Genomic DNA, 14,489 nt, shown 5'->3' on the forward strand with positions numbered 1-14,489 from the left:
TGCAAATAAAATATGATCCACTTCCTGGTTAGTGATGGTTCCACTCGTGGTAATGTAATATTATTTTGACATAGTGCTAACCTGATGATGAAGCTGGAAGGTGGTTACAGGAATTTTGCAACTGAAAGACATCAACTCATGAAGTTTGAGCTCGATTACATCATTTTGACGAAAAATTTGTATTTTTAAAATTTTTTGTTACTTTCACTTATGAATATACTGACAGTAAAAACGTTTTTTTTTATTTAATTTATTTATCATTCTGTTACAATATTTTAATTGTTTCAATTAAAGAACACTCATAAAAATAACATACCGCTACGATTCTCTTCCTAGCCAAGATGCTTTGTGATAAGATCAGCTTTCTTTCCAAGTCTCTTTCACTTTCGAAGAATACAATGCCATTCTTACGTAATAGATAGTTGTAAGCGCAAAGATGAACTTCCATCTACCCCTGAATAATATTTTAATCTTTCGTCATCATCAGCTCACCACACGTCCCCACTGAGGTTCTCGGAGCCTACCCTAAGTTAAAGGTGACTAGGCCTTAGGTAACCACGCTGGCCCAGTGCGGGTTGGTTGACTTCATATATTTGAATTACTTCGCAGATATGTCAGTTTGCATCACGATGTTTTCCTTCATCGTAAGAACTTCGGATAAATGTACATATGTAAATCGGAAATCGAAAAACACATTGGTACATGACGGGATTCGAACCCAGGACCTGTAGATTACAAGTCAAGTATTGAAACCCCTGAGACACCGACGCTCTTGAAACCCCAGAGCCAATTGTAAATCTTTAGTTCGCTTAAAATTAAACAAAATAATGAAAAGATCGAATAATGATGTCGTTCTCAAACTGTGCACAAATCAAACTGAAAAACCACGGTTTTCTAACAACCCTACTATTGCTTTGAGGACATAAATCCAATTTATTTCGTTATATTTGAACTACTTACGATTTGTTTTGATATGTAGCATTACCGGTCGCATAGAATAATAGTGACAAATTACTTTCTTTTGAGTGTAATAATTTCTGGGATTTAAAATAACAGTTTAAATTTTGCAATATCAAAATGTTATTCACTTTTCCCTTGTTACTTTATTTCTACGTGACTCGCTTTGGGTGAACTAAGATAATTGAAAGAAGAACTTGATCGTAATGGTTCGTTGCTTTTATTTTTGACAGATTCAAATAGTCATAGTTCGTTTTCAGTACAGGTAACCGCCGTTGTAAGCGCCATTGCAGCCGCATCCACCAGCGCAGTTGCCAGCGATGGAGACGACACCGCCAGCTGGCACCTCACCTCCGAATCTGACGGCACCCAGGATTGGCACCTGTCCAGCGACGAGGGTGGTACCGGCAACGCCCATCTCGCCAGCGACAGCAATGTCACCGACACCAGTGCCTCCGTAAGCCGGACCAGCGATGGCAGCAGGGCCAGCGAGTCCGTAGCCAAGTCCAAGTCCAGTTTCGTAGCCAAGACCAAGTCCGGGTCCGTATCCGAATTCGGTGGCTAAACCATAGCCGCGGCCGCATTCACCGGCCCATCCGTCAGCGAAACCCAGACCGAGTCCGGCTCCAAGGCATGCGCTGTACGCATTCTAAAACGATTAAAATTAATGTCAAATAATTGAACACTTCCTCTAAAAATCAATAAAAATATTTCAATTTTACAAATGCTTAAGAATGCATATTTACCTGGATCAAGCAAGCTTGGATGCAGAGCAACAAGAAGGCGAAAGGAGACATGTTGAATGTTTGTTTTCCGACTGTGTGATCGAGAATGATTCTGCAGTAGGATCCAAACTATTTATATATTTACATTTATCCGGCGGACAACACAATTTCGTAATAAAAGTATAGTCGTGTACTTGACGTCAAAAGTAATTAAAATAAATAGACTTTAAAACTGCTAATTTGACAAAAACGAGTTAAAGTTATAAAATACGAAGGGTTTAATAGAAAATGTATTATTGCGCCATCAGTAAAAGGATTTTGGTTTTGACTTTAAAATAGGTATAAGGCGAAACGTAGCTATTTTAAAGTTTAGTTTGGTCTGATTAACATTATTTTTATTTTCTAAGAAATTTTTATCACTAACAAGGAAAACACAAAAACCTATTGCATTTTTTACTTTTGTTATCAAATCCAAAAACAACACGTCCCTCACAGATTTATATAATTTCAACATCAAACACAATATCCTTCGGAATGTTTCCTAATCATTTTATACATATTTTTTATTTGAAATGTAGTCACGTATTATATGTTAGTATTTAAATCAATTTCTTAATTTAACTATTTAGGCATATTTATTCATATAAATATACCCTAACTTTACGTTAACCTCAGTACAGTATCATACATACATCAACATGTCAGCTAAGACCGTCCTTCTCTTCTGCCTACAGGCCTTTTTGGCTCACGTAAGTTACAATTTCGACTTTTTCGAATTTAAGCTTAAAAAGACAAGCAAAAAAGAAGCAGATGATCACTTAATTTCCCGTAAATGTCGAGGAAATAAAATTTTCTGACAATGGCAATGAATTGATGAAAATTAAATTCCTTTACAGTCCATCTCCGCATACTGCGGCGCTGGTTTGGGTTACGAAGCTCCTTTGATGGCCGCAGCTCCCTTCGGCGCTGCAAACTGGGCTGGTTACGGAGCCGGATGCGGATGCGGTCTGGCCGCCGTCCCAACATCCAGCGGTGGTGGATTCCCCACCTCCAGCGCTTCTCCCATTCCACCCGTCGGTCTGTCCGTTCTGTCCGAGAACGAGATCGGAGGCATCTTAGCTGTCGGCGGTGAGCTTCCTTTCCTGGGTACCGTCGGTCTGGAGGGTGCTCTGCCTACCGCTGGCGCTGGTGCCGTCTCCTATGGCTGTGGCAACGGTGCCGTGGGCATGGTGAGCGAAGACATCGCCGGTCCCGCTTGGGGCTACCCCGCTGCCGCTGGTTTGGGCTACGGACCTGGTCTCGCTGCCGGAATCGGCTACGGTCCCGCTATCGCTGGACGTGCCTTCGGTGGATGTGGTTGCGGAATCTACTAAGAAATGTCTCTTTAATAACGTCATCTGAAATAAACAATTTTGAACGCAAAACATTTATTTTTATTTTTTTCTTTACATGGAAATAAAATACGGTTTGGCGTGCCCCTCAGCGTTACGCGACTATGAGTTATGTTCCGAGCATTGCTGCAGTAAACGTAGCGTTTCAAAGAATCTCTATGCTCTTTGGATAATTTATATTAGCCATCCTTAATATGAAGACGTAGTCTCACTGTTCACAATGTAAGGACAGTTTATGGTTGTGACACACAAATAAAATCAACAACTATTATAGTTTGATGTTTTGTTAGTGGTTGGTGAAGCGGATTTACGACAAGCTTGTGTCCGGCTATAGGGGTGTCGCTTGACTATAGAAGTATGATTCTTAATTCGATAGTGACTACGTGAGAAAAAATAATAAATTCAATTAAGTACAAAAATTAAATATATTTTTAAAAGAGGAACTTAATAATGATGTTGTCAGTCGAATCTCGATTGCCACGATTGCTCGGTTCTGTGGCGCTGGCATCGGCAGGCCGACGCCACGTACTTTGCTTTTGTACAGTTAAAAAAAAGAGACGATTAATATTATTCGAAAAATCTTTTTGGTCATAAGGGCTCAGTCAATTTAATTATAAATTAATCATAATAATAATAATTTATTTAAACTAAAAAACACATATAAATATACATCAGTTGTTGGAGCATCCTTTTAAGTATATAATACCTGTAGCAGAATGCTCCATTCTTCCATACCATACATTTTTATTTTTACAATATGATACACCTTACAAATAAACAAAAAAGTGACAAGCAATTTGGGTAGTTAGAAAGAGAACACCATTCATCGAAACATTGCGCGTGTTCATAATTACAATTCAAGAGTAAGGACCCGTTCACACTATGTTTAATGTGTATTAATATTTTTTTTTAAATTTTAATTATCAAGGTACAATAAATTAGGTACAAGCAACACGATTTTCATATCTTTAAAGAATTCTCGATCAAATATAAAACTCCAGATAATAGTGTCGATGGCTAAAAGCTGTATTTCATTATTAACTTTCTAGTTCAGTAAAATCGCCTTTTCTTTACATGTAATCTTTAATGCATCATAACACAGACGAAGACTAAATTGAACTTTCTAAACAGTTGTAATAAGTTTATTATTAAATACTCGTGATTAGCTTGCAATAACTAGTCTCGTAATACCGAATAAATTATTTTTAAACAGGTAACAATGTAATTTTAAAAGATTATTGCCGATACATAAATTTGTTTTCAAATTCATGATGTGTTAGATATTTTCTTTGGTATAATTAATTCTTTCGACATATGTAACAAAAAATTCTTATTTAAAATTATTCTTTGTCAGTTTTGCTGTGTAACCGTCATATTCAACTAACGTAATATTTTTTTCTTTTAAATATACTGTTGCCTTTGTATTTCCTAATAGAATAAAAGGGATGACTATGTGATGTTATACAAGTAGTTTAAAAGTGGAAACCACAGAAAAAATGTAGTCAAACCTAAAGCACCCAGCAATTCCATAATAAATGTGTGTGCAATATATTTTGGTCATATGATAAATAGGTATGTTAAATTAAATTATAGCTTTATCGTAATGATTTGACGCTTTTATTTTAGAAATGTTCAAATAGTCATAGCTTGTTTTCAGTACAGGTAACCGCCGTTGTAAGCGCCGTTGCAGCCGCAGCCGCCAGCACAGTTTCCTGCAATGGAGACGACACCACCAGCTGGCACATCACCACCGAATCTGACGGCACCCAAAATCGGCACCTGTCCAGCAACAACGGTGGTACCGGCGACTCCCATCTCGCCAGCGACGGCAATGTCGCCGACGCCGATGCCTCCGTAAGCTGGGCCGGCGATGGCAGCGGGGCCAGCGATGGCAGCAGGCCCAGCAAGTCCGTATCCAAGTCCAAGACCGGCTCCGTAGCCGAGTCCAAGTCCGGGTCCGTATCCGAATTCGGTGGCTAAACCGGGTCCATAGCCGAGTCCGTATTCACCAGCCCAACCACCTGCGTAGCCCAGACCGAGGCCGGCTCCGAGGCACTCGCTGTATACATTCTGTAAAATTACAAATTATTTTAATACTCCTTCAGTGATTTTTTCCGTAAACATTCATCAAATTATGCATCTAAGGCAAATAGGAAATTTCAGTTATGGTTATAAGTTCTTTTGAATGAAAAATTTAATTTCCAACTTACCTGGATCAAGCAAGCTTGAATGCAGAGGAGCAAGAAGGCGAAGGGAGACATGTTGCAGATTTGTGTTTCGACTGAATGATTCGTCAATAGTAAGAGTGCCTTTTATATGTTAAGTATTCTCTAAATAATTAAAACAATTTCAACATACACCAGAAAACGTGAGACAGTGATCTGTTGGGCCACAATTTTGTCAACAAAATATTTTTTTTAATACAACAAGACTTACATTAATGCCTATTTTGTGTTTTATCGCATAAAAGCGATGAACACGTACACTAAAATATAGAAAAAACGTTACGATGGTTTGCACAATATTCATAATTTCAATAGGTGTGCGTCTAGCACTATAAATACCAAAAAATCTCATTGGTATTTACACTTGTTTCTCACAAGCACAATCAACATGTCTGCCAAAACTATCGTTCTTTTCTGCGCCCAAGCTCTCTTGGTCCAGGTGAGTGAAGCAAAATAATTGAATTAAACCATGTTTTTGTGTAACAAATTAAAATCTAATTTATGTACTCTCATTGATTTAGACTATCTCTGCATACTGCGGCGCTGGTTTGGGTTACGAAGCCCCTTTGATGGCCGCAGCTCCCTTCGGCGCCGCAAACTGGGCTGGTTATGGAGCCGGATGCGGATGCGGTCTCGCTGCCGTCCCAACATCCAGCGGTGGTGGATTCCCCACCTCCAGTGCTTCCCCCATCCCACCCGTCGGTTTGTCCGTTCTCTCTGAGAACGAGATCGGAGGTATCTTAGCCGTCGGCGGTGAGCTTCCTTTCCTGGGTACCGTCGGTCTGGAGGGTGCTCTGCCTACCGCTGGCGCTGGTGCTGTCTCCTATGGCTGCGGCAACGGTGCCGTTGGCATGGTGAGCGAAGACATCGCTGCTCCCGCTTGGGGCTACCCCGCTGCCGCTGGTTTGGGCTACGGACCCGGTCTCGCTGCCGGAATCGGTTACGGTCCCGCTATCGCTGGACGTGCCCTCGGTGGATGTGGTTGCGGAATCTACTAAGAAATATTTCTTTTCCAACGTCATCTGAAAATATACAATTTTGAACGCAAAACATTTTTTTTCATTTATTAATTAAAATTAACACAAAACAAACCATAGAAAGCTATTATATTATATTTTCAATATAAATTAAAAAGTTTCTTAAATTTTCTATGCCATAAAGCATAATTAAAATAAACTCAAGAGTGTTGTCTTGATTCCTTGGTTAAGCTGTTAAGCTATACTTACTATCGCATTACTCAATTTATTATAATCTCAGTTTTTAGCGTCAACAGTTATAAACCACAATAATTACCTTTTTTTAGCTTTTTTTGGGTTCCGTACCTCATAGGAAAAAAACGGACCCTTATAGGATCACTTTGTGGTCCGTCCGTCTATCTGTAAAGAAATATAGCGAAGAATAACAAATACATGGAAACGGTTTTGGTCTCTTAGGGAAATAATAAAGAATAAAGATATGCCATGTCTACTATATGTATCCCAGACATGGGCGTTAACAGACGTACTGGAAAGTAAATTAAAAGTTTGTCAAAATGAAAGAGGTATTTTAGGAGTAAAAAGAAGAGATAGAGTGAAATTACGGGAATAAAAAAGGAAACAAAGTTTAAAAATGCAAACACAGTCTACAGACAGCTAAATTGGCGCTGGACGGGACATGCTTAGAGGAAACAACGAAAAATGGAATAAGTTAGTAACGGATTGGTATCCAAGAGATAGCAAAAGAAATAGAGGCAGCCAAAACAAAAGATGGGAATATGATTTTAAGAAAATAACTAGACCTTTATGGATTCGCTTAGCAATAGACAGGAATACTTGGAAATCTTTAGAGGAGGCCTTTTTCAATCGACAAGCTTTTCAATACAAACAACAAGTTGCCGATTATTTAAATACAATTTAAATTGATTATAATAAATTAATTTAGTTTTAGTGAATAGGCATGTAGAAATATCTTAAATTGTAAAGAAGTTGTGAAGCAAAAAGGCTATTTTATTTTATTTATTTATTTTCTTAAATGTAGATAAAATTTCCTTGTTTCTATCCAAATATAACGAGCTTTTATCCACGAAGATTTTTGTGCTATGTAAAAAAGGTGTTTGTCTGTGAAAAAACTTTCTAGGTATTTTTTTTTCTTATTAATTAGTACTTGTCATAATACAGTAGAACCCCGATAATACGATGACATTTAATACGATTTCTCGCGTAATACGCCATTTTAAGGTAGTTCCTGCAACTTGAGGCATATTTTCATTCATTTCTTAACGCACAATACGATTCGTCGTCCCGTTTAATACACCAATATTTGTTAGGACATAAATAGAGGTCACGGGTCCGCATTTTTGTCCATAGAATGGAATGGCTTTATCAAGCACGAGCTTTAAAACTGCCCATAAGTGGCGCCATAATATGCGAGAATGCGAGTAAAATTGTTGAAAGCTTACAGATCACTCATTTTAAGGCTTCAAATCCTTCGTTTCAAAAATAATAGGAAGGCAACTTATTACAAGAATGATTAGGATCTAATAGAATATTTTTATATCTAAGAACACCTTATCATGTAATACACTTAAAGGCTAACACATCTTTTTTAACAAAATTATATGACAAAACAAAAGCAAAAAGAAAAACAGAAAACTTTTACATAATAAAAGTAATAATTGTATGACTAGAAAAATAGGTACCTACTTGAATTTTGAAGTATTGTAAACAACAAAGCAAAATCTCTATTAATTATAACGTTTACTAATATATTTTACTTTAATATTATTACAACGATATTATAAACTCTGTCATGTAAAAAAATAAAAGTACACAGAAGAAAGGCGTTAAGTGAAAGTAAATCCACGTTTCGTCAAATGATTTTGCGTATCGGAGTCCTAAGTTTAGTCCACTTCCCTTCCATCCTGGGAGGTAGATTACGTAGAAGAGGATGCGATTAGAAGAGGAAAATATCCTCTTTCTATGCGTCCCCTACTCCATAGATTAAAGGTAGACAAGGCATCTGCCTATGGGTAGCGGTCGCTTCGCTAATTTAGCGAATAGAGGTGATCCCTAGCACGTTTACCACCTTATAATATAAAAAAAAACATGGTCAAATGGAATAATACATTAAGTAATATAAGAATTAACAACTTTATTAATATTTTTTTAAATTATTATATTATTTAATAAATGGCACCACAACCGTATTCAACAGCTGGACTAGCCCAATTAGCATATCCATAACCGTTTGCCATAGGAGCATAGGCACCGGCAGCCCATCCCATACCAGCAGCCATAGGCATGACATCTTCACTTATCATGCCAACATTCCCATTACCGCAGCCATAAGAAATGGTACCAGTTCCCGCAGTAGGTAAAGCACCTTCCAGACCAACGGTACCCAGGAATGGTAGCTCACCACCAACCACTAGGATACCATCGATTGCGTTTTCTGACATCAAAGATACACCGTAAGGTTGGACAGGTGATGCACTGGAGATGACAAATCCACCACCGTATGATGAAGGGATAGCTGCAAGATCGTATGCCCCCAAGAAAGGTCCGGGTCCTGCACATGGGGCAGCCATTAATGGAACTTCGTATCCCTGACCAGCCCAAGCCAGGTCTCCAGCGACACCATTAGGCCATGCACCATTTATGCAGAATCCAGAAATTGACTGTAAAAGAAAAAATCAGAACATTGAAACAACTTTATGACTTTCACGGTTACATCGGTAAAGGACACGTATTTTTTACAATGACTAAGTTCTTGGAAAAGTTGGAATTATGTCCTTATCTAAGATTGAATATTTAATAATATAATAATATTACCGGGATAATTACCTGAACAAGAAAAACTTGAGCACAGAAAAGATATACGGCTTTGGAGGTCATTGCTTATTTTTATTAAAATGCGGAGTTATAACAGCTCTTAATGTGGGAATGATTGTCAGACCACAAGCACGAATTATTTATACTGAAATGAAAAAAATTATCAAAATTACAAACAATTACAAACATGCACATGCATGCACAAACATGTTACTGCAAAGAATTGCATAAAATTACGTCGTAGTAAACAGATAATAACAACGAAAATAATATCAAAGTAATGTTTTTGTAATTATATTACAAGAGAGGTGTGTTAATAAGCATTTTTTGGATATATTGCTTAGAATTGATACTATGGACGCAATTGACCTTGATTGAAAATACGTTACAAAAAGCTGTGAAAAGGTTATAATTTTTTTTTGGATCCTAAACTACACAAAAAAACGTTTGATCCACCAATCCCTAGAATTGAATCCAAGTTGCTAACTACATACATAAACTTCTTTCTAACCTTAATAGTTAATGATACAAGTACAAGGAAGCAATGACAAATAACAACTCACTGGGTAAATTACTATGACTTTCAGAGAAATACAAGAAGATTAAGCATTCTTCGTTTCCATTCGTGATGTCCTGGGGTCTTAATTATAGTCATATAAAATCATATTCATCATTTTATCTTGATGAAAGATAACAAAAGAATGAATCATGGAAAATTGGATTGTTTGCATAAATAAATTACGTTATTTCTGTCTCAACCATTTTCTAAGCATCATGTTCCTTGTCAAACGAAAAGCATATCTTACTTATATTATAAATGCAAATGTTTCGATGGATGAATGTCTTTTTGACAGTATTTCCAGAACAACTGAACGGATCTTCATGAAATTTGGCATACCCATAGAACATAGTCTGGAAGAACATATAGGCTACTAGCAATGTTTTTTTTAATTCAGCGCAGACGAAGTCGCGAGCGACAGCTAGTAGTGACATAAGTCGCAACAGATAATGGTGACAACATATAAACGCATTACTCAGTAATGAAATATTGTAACAATTTATTGATATTTTAAAACAGGTATAAATACAACTGCTAGATTGGAGCTATACATTCAGTAATTAAGTTAATTGTCCAAACATGTCTTCATTCACTTTCTTGTTATTCTGCGCTGTAGCCTGCTTTATTCAGGTAAGCAATTATATGTTTTATTTTTCAAATAATACAAAAAAGGTTAACTGTATAATGTTATTATTCGTACTTTTTTTTTCTTAATTGAATTTAATTTCGTTCCAGAATACATACGGCCAGTATTTAGGTGCCGCACCTGGTTTAGGATATGCGCCCGCTCTAGCAGTTGAAGCCGAGCTCCCCTGTGGTTCTGGTCTAGCCGCAGAAGTAGCTTACGGTCCAGGCCTAGCCCCCGGTCTTCTTGGCCCTGGACCCTACGGTTACGGCCTGGCTGGCCCGGCTGCATTTGCGGGTCCGGTGCCATACGGTCCAGCCGCTGGGTACGGCGTGGGACCTGCGTACGGCGGCGCCGGTGTAGGTGATGTGGCCGTCGCCGGGGAGATGCCGGTCGCTGGCACCACTGTAGTAGCGGGGCAGGTGCCTATCCTTGGTGCCGTGCAGTTCGCTGGTGAAATTCCAGCTGGAGGCGTTGTATCTATAGCTGGAAGATGCGGTTGCGGATGCGGTGGACCCTATATGTATTAGTTAAATGATATTTTATTTAATAAAAAAAGTTCTCCAGTAATAAAAAGTAAAATAAAATTATATCTTATATTTTATTTGTATATTCCCTTGATTACACGACTGCCAAAAATTTTCATCAGATCAGTAGGTTTTGATGAAAAAAAAATCTCTTTTAAATTGTTGTTGTATTATGCTTCGTTAGCAAATTATTTTTACTACAATAATAAAACGTGAGATAAAGGTCAATTATCAGATGTAGGGCAATGGAATAAATAATTATCACATCGAAGTCACGTCTCAGAGATGATAATGAATTTATTGAAATATTGATTTATACTTTTCTCGAAGATAATAAAATCATACGAAGTTAGTTAAGAGTTACAAATATATTTTATGAATATCGGTGCCCACGATACAGGCATTGCCTAGTGTGGTCATCACTAGATTATCCAAATTACCCATAAATGGTAACTTAAGTCTAATTTAATTTCTTAGTTATGTGCAATTTTATTATGTCAGTTATTGTTTAAAAGGTTGCGGGAGCGTCCTGGATGCGGGTGGCACAAGATCGGTCATCGTGGCGATCTTTGGGGGAGGCCTATGCCCAGCAGTGGGCGTCTCATGGCTGAGTAGTAGTAGTAGTTATTGTTTCTTGGTTTAATCTGTATTACCTATAATAAAAACTTTTCTTTCTTTCTTTCTTTTTGAAAAAAATTGAATGCGTCACATATTTTTGGGACACTTGTAGCATATATGGGAGATTAGGTTTTTTCCAATGTATCTTACTTTTTCCTTTTAAAAAATTTGCTAATCTAAATCTAATGGGATTTGGAATATATCAAATCTATACAGATTTTTCAAAATTTATATCTTAGCTTTTTAAGTTTACACTTTACAAGGGAAGATTGAGGCGTTAATTTCAAAACTAATTTAACTCTGTCGCGCATTATCGCTATTGCCTCTTGCGATTCTAAAATATTGTACTAAAGTACTGTTAGTGGTAGTTTGGTATTTAAATTATAAGATCCTGGGTGTATTTTTTTTTAAATTTTAGCCAATTAAAAATCTTAATGAACCAAGTACGTCACTCGACTAAACTCACGTCACGTACGTCACTCGTACTCTCTACCACTAAGATGTCTGGAATAACCTAAGCTCATTAAGGACCAGCTGAAATGGTGCGGGCATCTTTTTCATATGACTGACTCCAGGCTGCCCAAAAATGTATTGTACTGTTAGGAAGAAAATCCGACACTGCCGGTGAACTGGAGCAAACCTAGCCTTACTAAAATGTCGACGTTTATGTCCACTCACAAATCATGCTGACACTTGACTTTGTAACGAAAGCGCGCCGTTCGCGCCAAAGGATTCTAATTAATAATCTATATATATTATTAATAATTCTTGCTCTTATTTATTTATTCTTGACATATCCTGATATTTATATGTTATATATCCCTCTTTCTATGTAATTCTTTCCTGTCCCACTGGGTTGCCTGGAAGAGATCGCTTGTAGCGATAAGGCCGCCCTTGCTTTGTAAATTAGTTAATTGTCTTTTTTTGTTTTTATGTATTATGATAGCATTAAGAGTTAATAAATAAATAAATAATGTCTAAAAGTACTCTCAATGAAGTAAGCACAAATCTAGAGGTCTGTTTCTAAATTACAGATACGTTATCAAACGCCATCTGCATGTTTCCGATCAGTGTTTGGGAATATTTTGTGAAACAAAGACGAGAAAGTCCCAATTCGGCTGTAACACGCTTATAAATTACAACAAGACGTGAATATAAAACGTCAAATTAGAAAATCTTGGAGATTTCTTATACCTAAACATACTATTCCTCAGGCCGCTTGTACTGTGCTGCGTGTGACCGGACTTTGAATACTAAGTTCGGATTTACATCTCATCTCCAATTGCACTCTCGAAGATGGAAAAGCTCGCCATTGACGTACCACGTCACGGAGAACATCATCATAATTAATATTCTTGTAAACATAACTTATACGAATACGTGTTTTCTATATTTAAGTTGAACATCAATGAAAAATATCAGAAATGAAAACTATGAAAATAATTATAGATGCTTAATTTATTTAAAATAACATTAATTGTCCGATTACATTAATACATGTAAGGTCCTCCACAGCCGCAGCCGCATCTTCCGGCTATAGTAACAACACCACCAGCGGGCACATCACCAGCGAACTGCACAGCGCCAAGGATAGGCACCTGCCCTGCCACTAGAGTTGTGCCTGCGACCGGCATCTCCCCGGCGACGGCCACATCACCTACGCCGGCGCCGCCGTAAGCAGGGCCCATGCCGTATGCAGCGGCCGGACCGTATGGCACCGGACCTGCAAATGCAGCCGGTCCTGCAAGTCCGTATCCGTAAGGTCCTGGGCCGAGAAGACCGGGGGCCAAGCCTGGACCGTAAGCTACTTCTGCGGCTAGTCCAGGACCACAGGGGACCTCTGCTTCAACTGCTAGAGCGGGCGCATATCCTAAACCGGGTGAGGCGCCTAAATACTGGCCGCATGTGGTCTGAAAATTACGTAAGTTAATGTAATACAAACCTAAAAGTTATATTTAAGATAATAATAAAAATATTAATAAGAACAAGATGACAGCAATAGGTTTTCTTTTCTTAAAACTTCCTTTAGTAAATTGTCAAAAGAAAAAATGTTTTTACCTGAATAAAGCAGGCCACAGAGCAGAGCAATAAGAAGGTGAATGAAGACATGTTTGTGTGTATGTTCAAGTCAAGAACTGAATGTATGCTTACATTTTGTTTGTCGTATTTATACCAGAACAATAAAACTGTAATAAGCGTTTCATAAGTGATTAATTTGTACATGATGTGTAATTTTTTTTTATCATATATTATTTTATGACATAAAAAATATCTATTTTCTAGCTTGCACGGTAATCGTGTTACTGTTTTTTTTCTTCTATTTCTTTCTTCTTCTTCCTGGGAATTGATGTTGCCCTCTGGCCTTTGCTATATCGTTGAATTTAATGAGAAAATATATTTATAATAGAAAGTTTTAACAGTGGTAGAGCCCGCTTTAACATCTTCGCACGAATTGGCCCGGCTCGCTCGGTGAAATACCACTACCACACAGAAGACAGGCGTGAAGTGGAAGCTATTCTGCGTTTCGTCTGATGAGTGTGCGTCCCGGAAGCCTAATATAGTCCTCTTTTCCTTCCCACCCTCTTTCTTATTAGGAAAGGATGGGAAGTTGAAGTGGACTTTCCGGATGAGAGGATGCATGGAAAGGGAAAATATTTTCTTTCTGTGCATTCTCTCCTCTGTCGATTAAAGGTAGGCAACGCATATGCAATTGCGTATGTATATGGGCAACGGTCACTTCGCTATTTCAGCGATTTCAGGTGGCCGCTCGCTCGTTTGCCACCTTCTGATATATAAAAAAAAAGTTTGTAAATTCACTAAAATTTACCTGACTTTAATGTCTAGTACACTTATTGATTTTAAATAAAGAACAGAAAGCCAAAAAGGAAAGAGAAATAAAAGTGAAACAAAAGCTAGAGCTTGTTGGTGCTAAAAAAAATAACTTTGTAATAAATTTTTGGATCAAATATTTTAATTAACATATGATCTAACAATTCGTATTCATAAATATTTTTCACAGGAAGTAAAAATCATAAGAAATTATTTAAAAATTA

At 37.6% G+C, this 14,489-nt stretch overlaps 7 protein-coding genes across 7 annotated transcripts; 3 read left to right on the forward strand and 4 right to left on the reverse strand.

The window, feature by feature from the left end:
- Positions 1-1,213: 1,213 nt before the first annotated feature.
- LOC106123832 (chorion class A protein L11-like) lies at positions 1,214-1,754 on the reverse strand. Its single transcript, XM_013320239.1, has 2 exons — positions 1,704-1,754; positions 1,214-1,606 (listed from the first exon to the last, which is right to left on the reverse strand). Exons 1-2 carry the CDS (start codon positions 1,752-1,754, stop codon positions 1,214-1,216), a joined length of 444 nt encoding a protein of 147 aa, XP_013175693.1.
- A 626-nt stretch (positions 1,755-2,380) lies between these two features.
- LOC106123833 (chorion class B protein PC10-like) lies at positions 2,381-3,055 on the forward strand. The gene is made up of 2 exons (XM_013320240.1): positions 2,381-2,431; positions 2,579-3,055. Exons 1-2 carry the CDS (start codon positions 2,381-2,383, stop codon positions 3,053-3,055), a joined length of 528 nt encoding a protein of 175 aa, XP_013175694.1.
- A 1,671-nt stretch (positions 3,056-4,726) lies between these two features.
- Positions 4,727-5,334, reverse strand: LOC106123835 (chorion class A protein L11-like). Its single transcript, XM_013320241.1, has 2 exons — positions 5,284-5,334; positions 4,727-5,143 (listed from the first exon to the last, which is right to left on the reverse strand). Exons 1-2 carry the CDS (start codon positions 5,332-5,334, stop codon positions 4,727-4,729), a joined length of 468 nt encoding a protein of 155 aa, XP_013175695.1.
- A 352-nt stretch (positions 5,335-5,686) lies between these two features.
- LOC106123836 (chorion class B protein PC10-like) lies at positions 5,687-6,296 on the forward strand. The gene is made up of 2 exons (XM_013320242.1): positions 5,687-5,737; positions 5,820-6,296. The coding sequence occupies exons 1-2, from the start codon at positions 5,687-5,689 to the stop codon at positions 6,294-6,296; spliced, it is 528 nt and encodes a 175-aa protein (XP_013175696.1).
- A 2,162-nt stretch (positions 6,297-8,458) lies between these two features.
- Positions 8,459-9,170, reverse strand: LOC106123837 (chorion class B protein PC10-like). Its single transcript, XM_013320243.1, has 2 exons — positions 9,120-9,170; positions 8,459-8,953 (listed from the first exon to the last, which is right to left on the reverse strand). Exons 1-2 carry the CDS (start codon positions 9,168-9,170, stop codon positions 8,459-8,461), a joined length of 546 nt encoding a protein of 181 aa, XP_013175697.1.
- Positions 9,171-10,245: 1,075 nt separating this feature from the next.
- On the forward strand, positions 10,246-10,821 carry LOC106123838 (chorion class CA protein ERA.1-like). Its single transcript, XM_013320245.1, has 2 exons — positions 10,246-10,296; positions 10,402-10,821. Exons 1-2 carry the CDS (start codon positions 10,246-10,248, stop codon positions 10,819-10,821), a joined length of 471 nt encoding a protein of 156 aa, XP_013175699.1.
- Positions 10,822-12,926: 2,105 nt separating this feature from the next.
- On the reverse strand, positions 12,927-13,545 carry LOC106123839 (chorion class A protein Ld5-like). The gene is made up of 2 exons (XM_013320246.1): positions 13,495-13,545; positions 12,927-13,346 (listed from the first exon to the last, which is right to left on the reverse strand). Exons 1-2 carry the CDS (start codon positions 13,543-13,545, stop codon positions 12,927-12,929), a joined length of 471 nt encoding a protein of 156 aa, XP_013175700.1.
- Positions 13,546-14,489: the final 944 nt, after the last annotated feature.

Source organism: Papilio xuthus, unplaced genomic scaffold (genome assembly GCF_000836235.2).
Source record: "Papilio xuthus unplaced genomic scaffold, Pxut_1.1 DF825946.1, whole genome shotgun sequence".
Lineage (NCBI taxonomy): Eukaryota > Metazoa > Arthropoda > Insecta > Lepidoptera > Papilionidae > Papilio > Papilio xuthus.

Excerpts from the sequence above, each read along its gene's own strand:
- LOC106123832 (XM_013320239.1), bottom strand. The coding sequence starts at position 1,754 with ATGTCTCCTTTCGCCTTCTTGTTGCTCTGCATCCAAGCTTGCTTGATC. Across the intron at positions 1,607-1,703 it reads TCCAAGCTTGCTTGATCCAG|AATGCGTACAGCGCATGCCT; the intron begins GTAAATATGCAT and ends TAATCGTTTTAG.
- LOC106123833 (XM_013320240.1), top strand. The coding sequence starts at position 2,381 with ATGTCAGCTAAGACCGTCCTTCTCTTCTGCCTACAGGCCTTTTTGGCT. Across the intron at positions 2,432-2,578 it reads TACAGGCCTTTTTGGCTCAC|TCCATCTCCGCATACTGCGG; the intron begins GTAAGTTACAAT and ends ATTCCTTTACAG.
- LOC106123835 (XM_013320241.1), bottom strand. The coding sequence starts at position 5,334 with ATGTCTCCCTTCGCCTTCTTGCTCCTCTGCATTCAAGCTTGCTTGATC. Across the intron at positions 5,144-5,283 it reads TTCAAGCTTGCTTGATCCAG|AATGTATACAGCGAGTGCCT; the intron begins GTAAGTTGGAAA and ends GTAATTTTACAG.
- LOC106123836 (XM_013320242.1), top strand. The coding sequence starts at position 5,687 with ATGTCTGCCAAAACTATCGTTCTTTTCTGCGCCCAAGCTCTCTTGGTC. Across the intron at positions 5,738-5,819 it reads CCCAAGCTCTCTTGGTCCAG|ACTATCTCTGCATACTGCGG; the intron begins GTGAGTGAAGCA and ends TCATTGATTTAG.
- LOC106123837 (XM_013320243.1), bottom strand. The coding sequence starts at position 9,170 with ATGACCTCCAAAGCCGTATATCTTTTCTGTGCTCAAGTTTTTCTTGTT. Across the intron at positions 8,954-9,119 it reads CTCAAGTTTTTCTTGTTCAG|TCAATTTCTGGATTCTGCAT; the intron begins GTAATTATCCCG and ends TTTCTTTTACAG.
- LOC106123838 (XM_013320245.1), top strand. The coding sequence starts at position 10,246 with ATGTCTTCATTCACTTTCTTGTTATTCTGCGCTGTAGCCTGCTTTATT. Across the intron at positions 10,297-10,401 it reads CTGTAGCCTGCTTTATTCAG|AATACATACGGCCAGTATTT; the intron begins GTAAGCAATTAT and ends ATTTCGTTCCAG.
- LOC106123839 (XM_013320246.1), bottom strand. The coding sequence starts at position 13,545 with ATGTCTTCATTCACCTTCTTATTGCTCTGCTCTGTGGCCTGCTTTATT. Across the intron at positions 13,347-13,494 it reads CTGTGGCCTGCTTTATTCAG|ACCACATGCGGCCAGTATTT; the intron begins GTAAAAACATTT and ends CGTAATTTTCAG.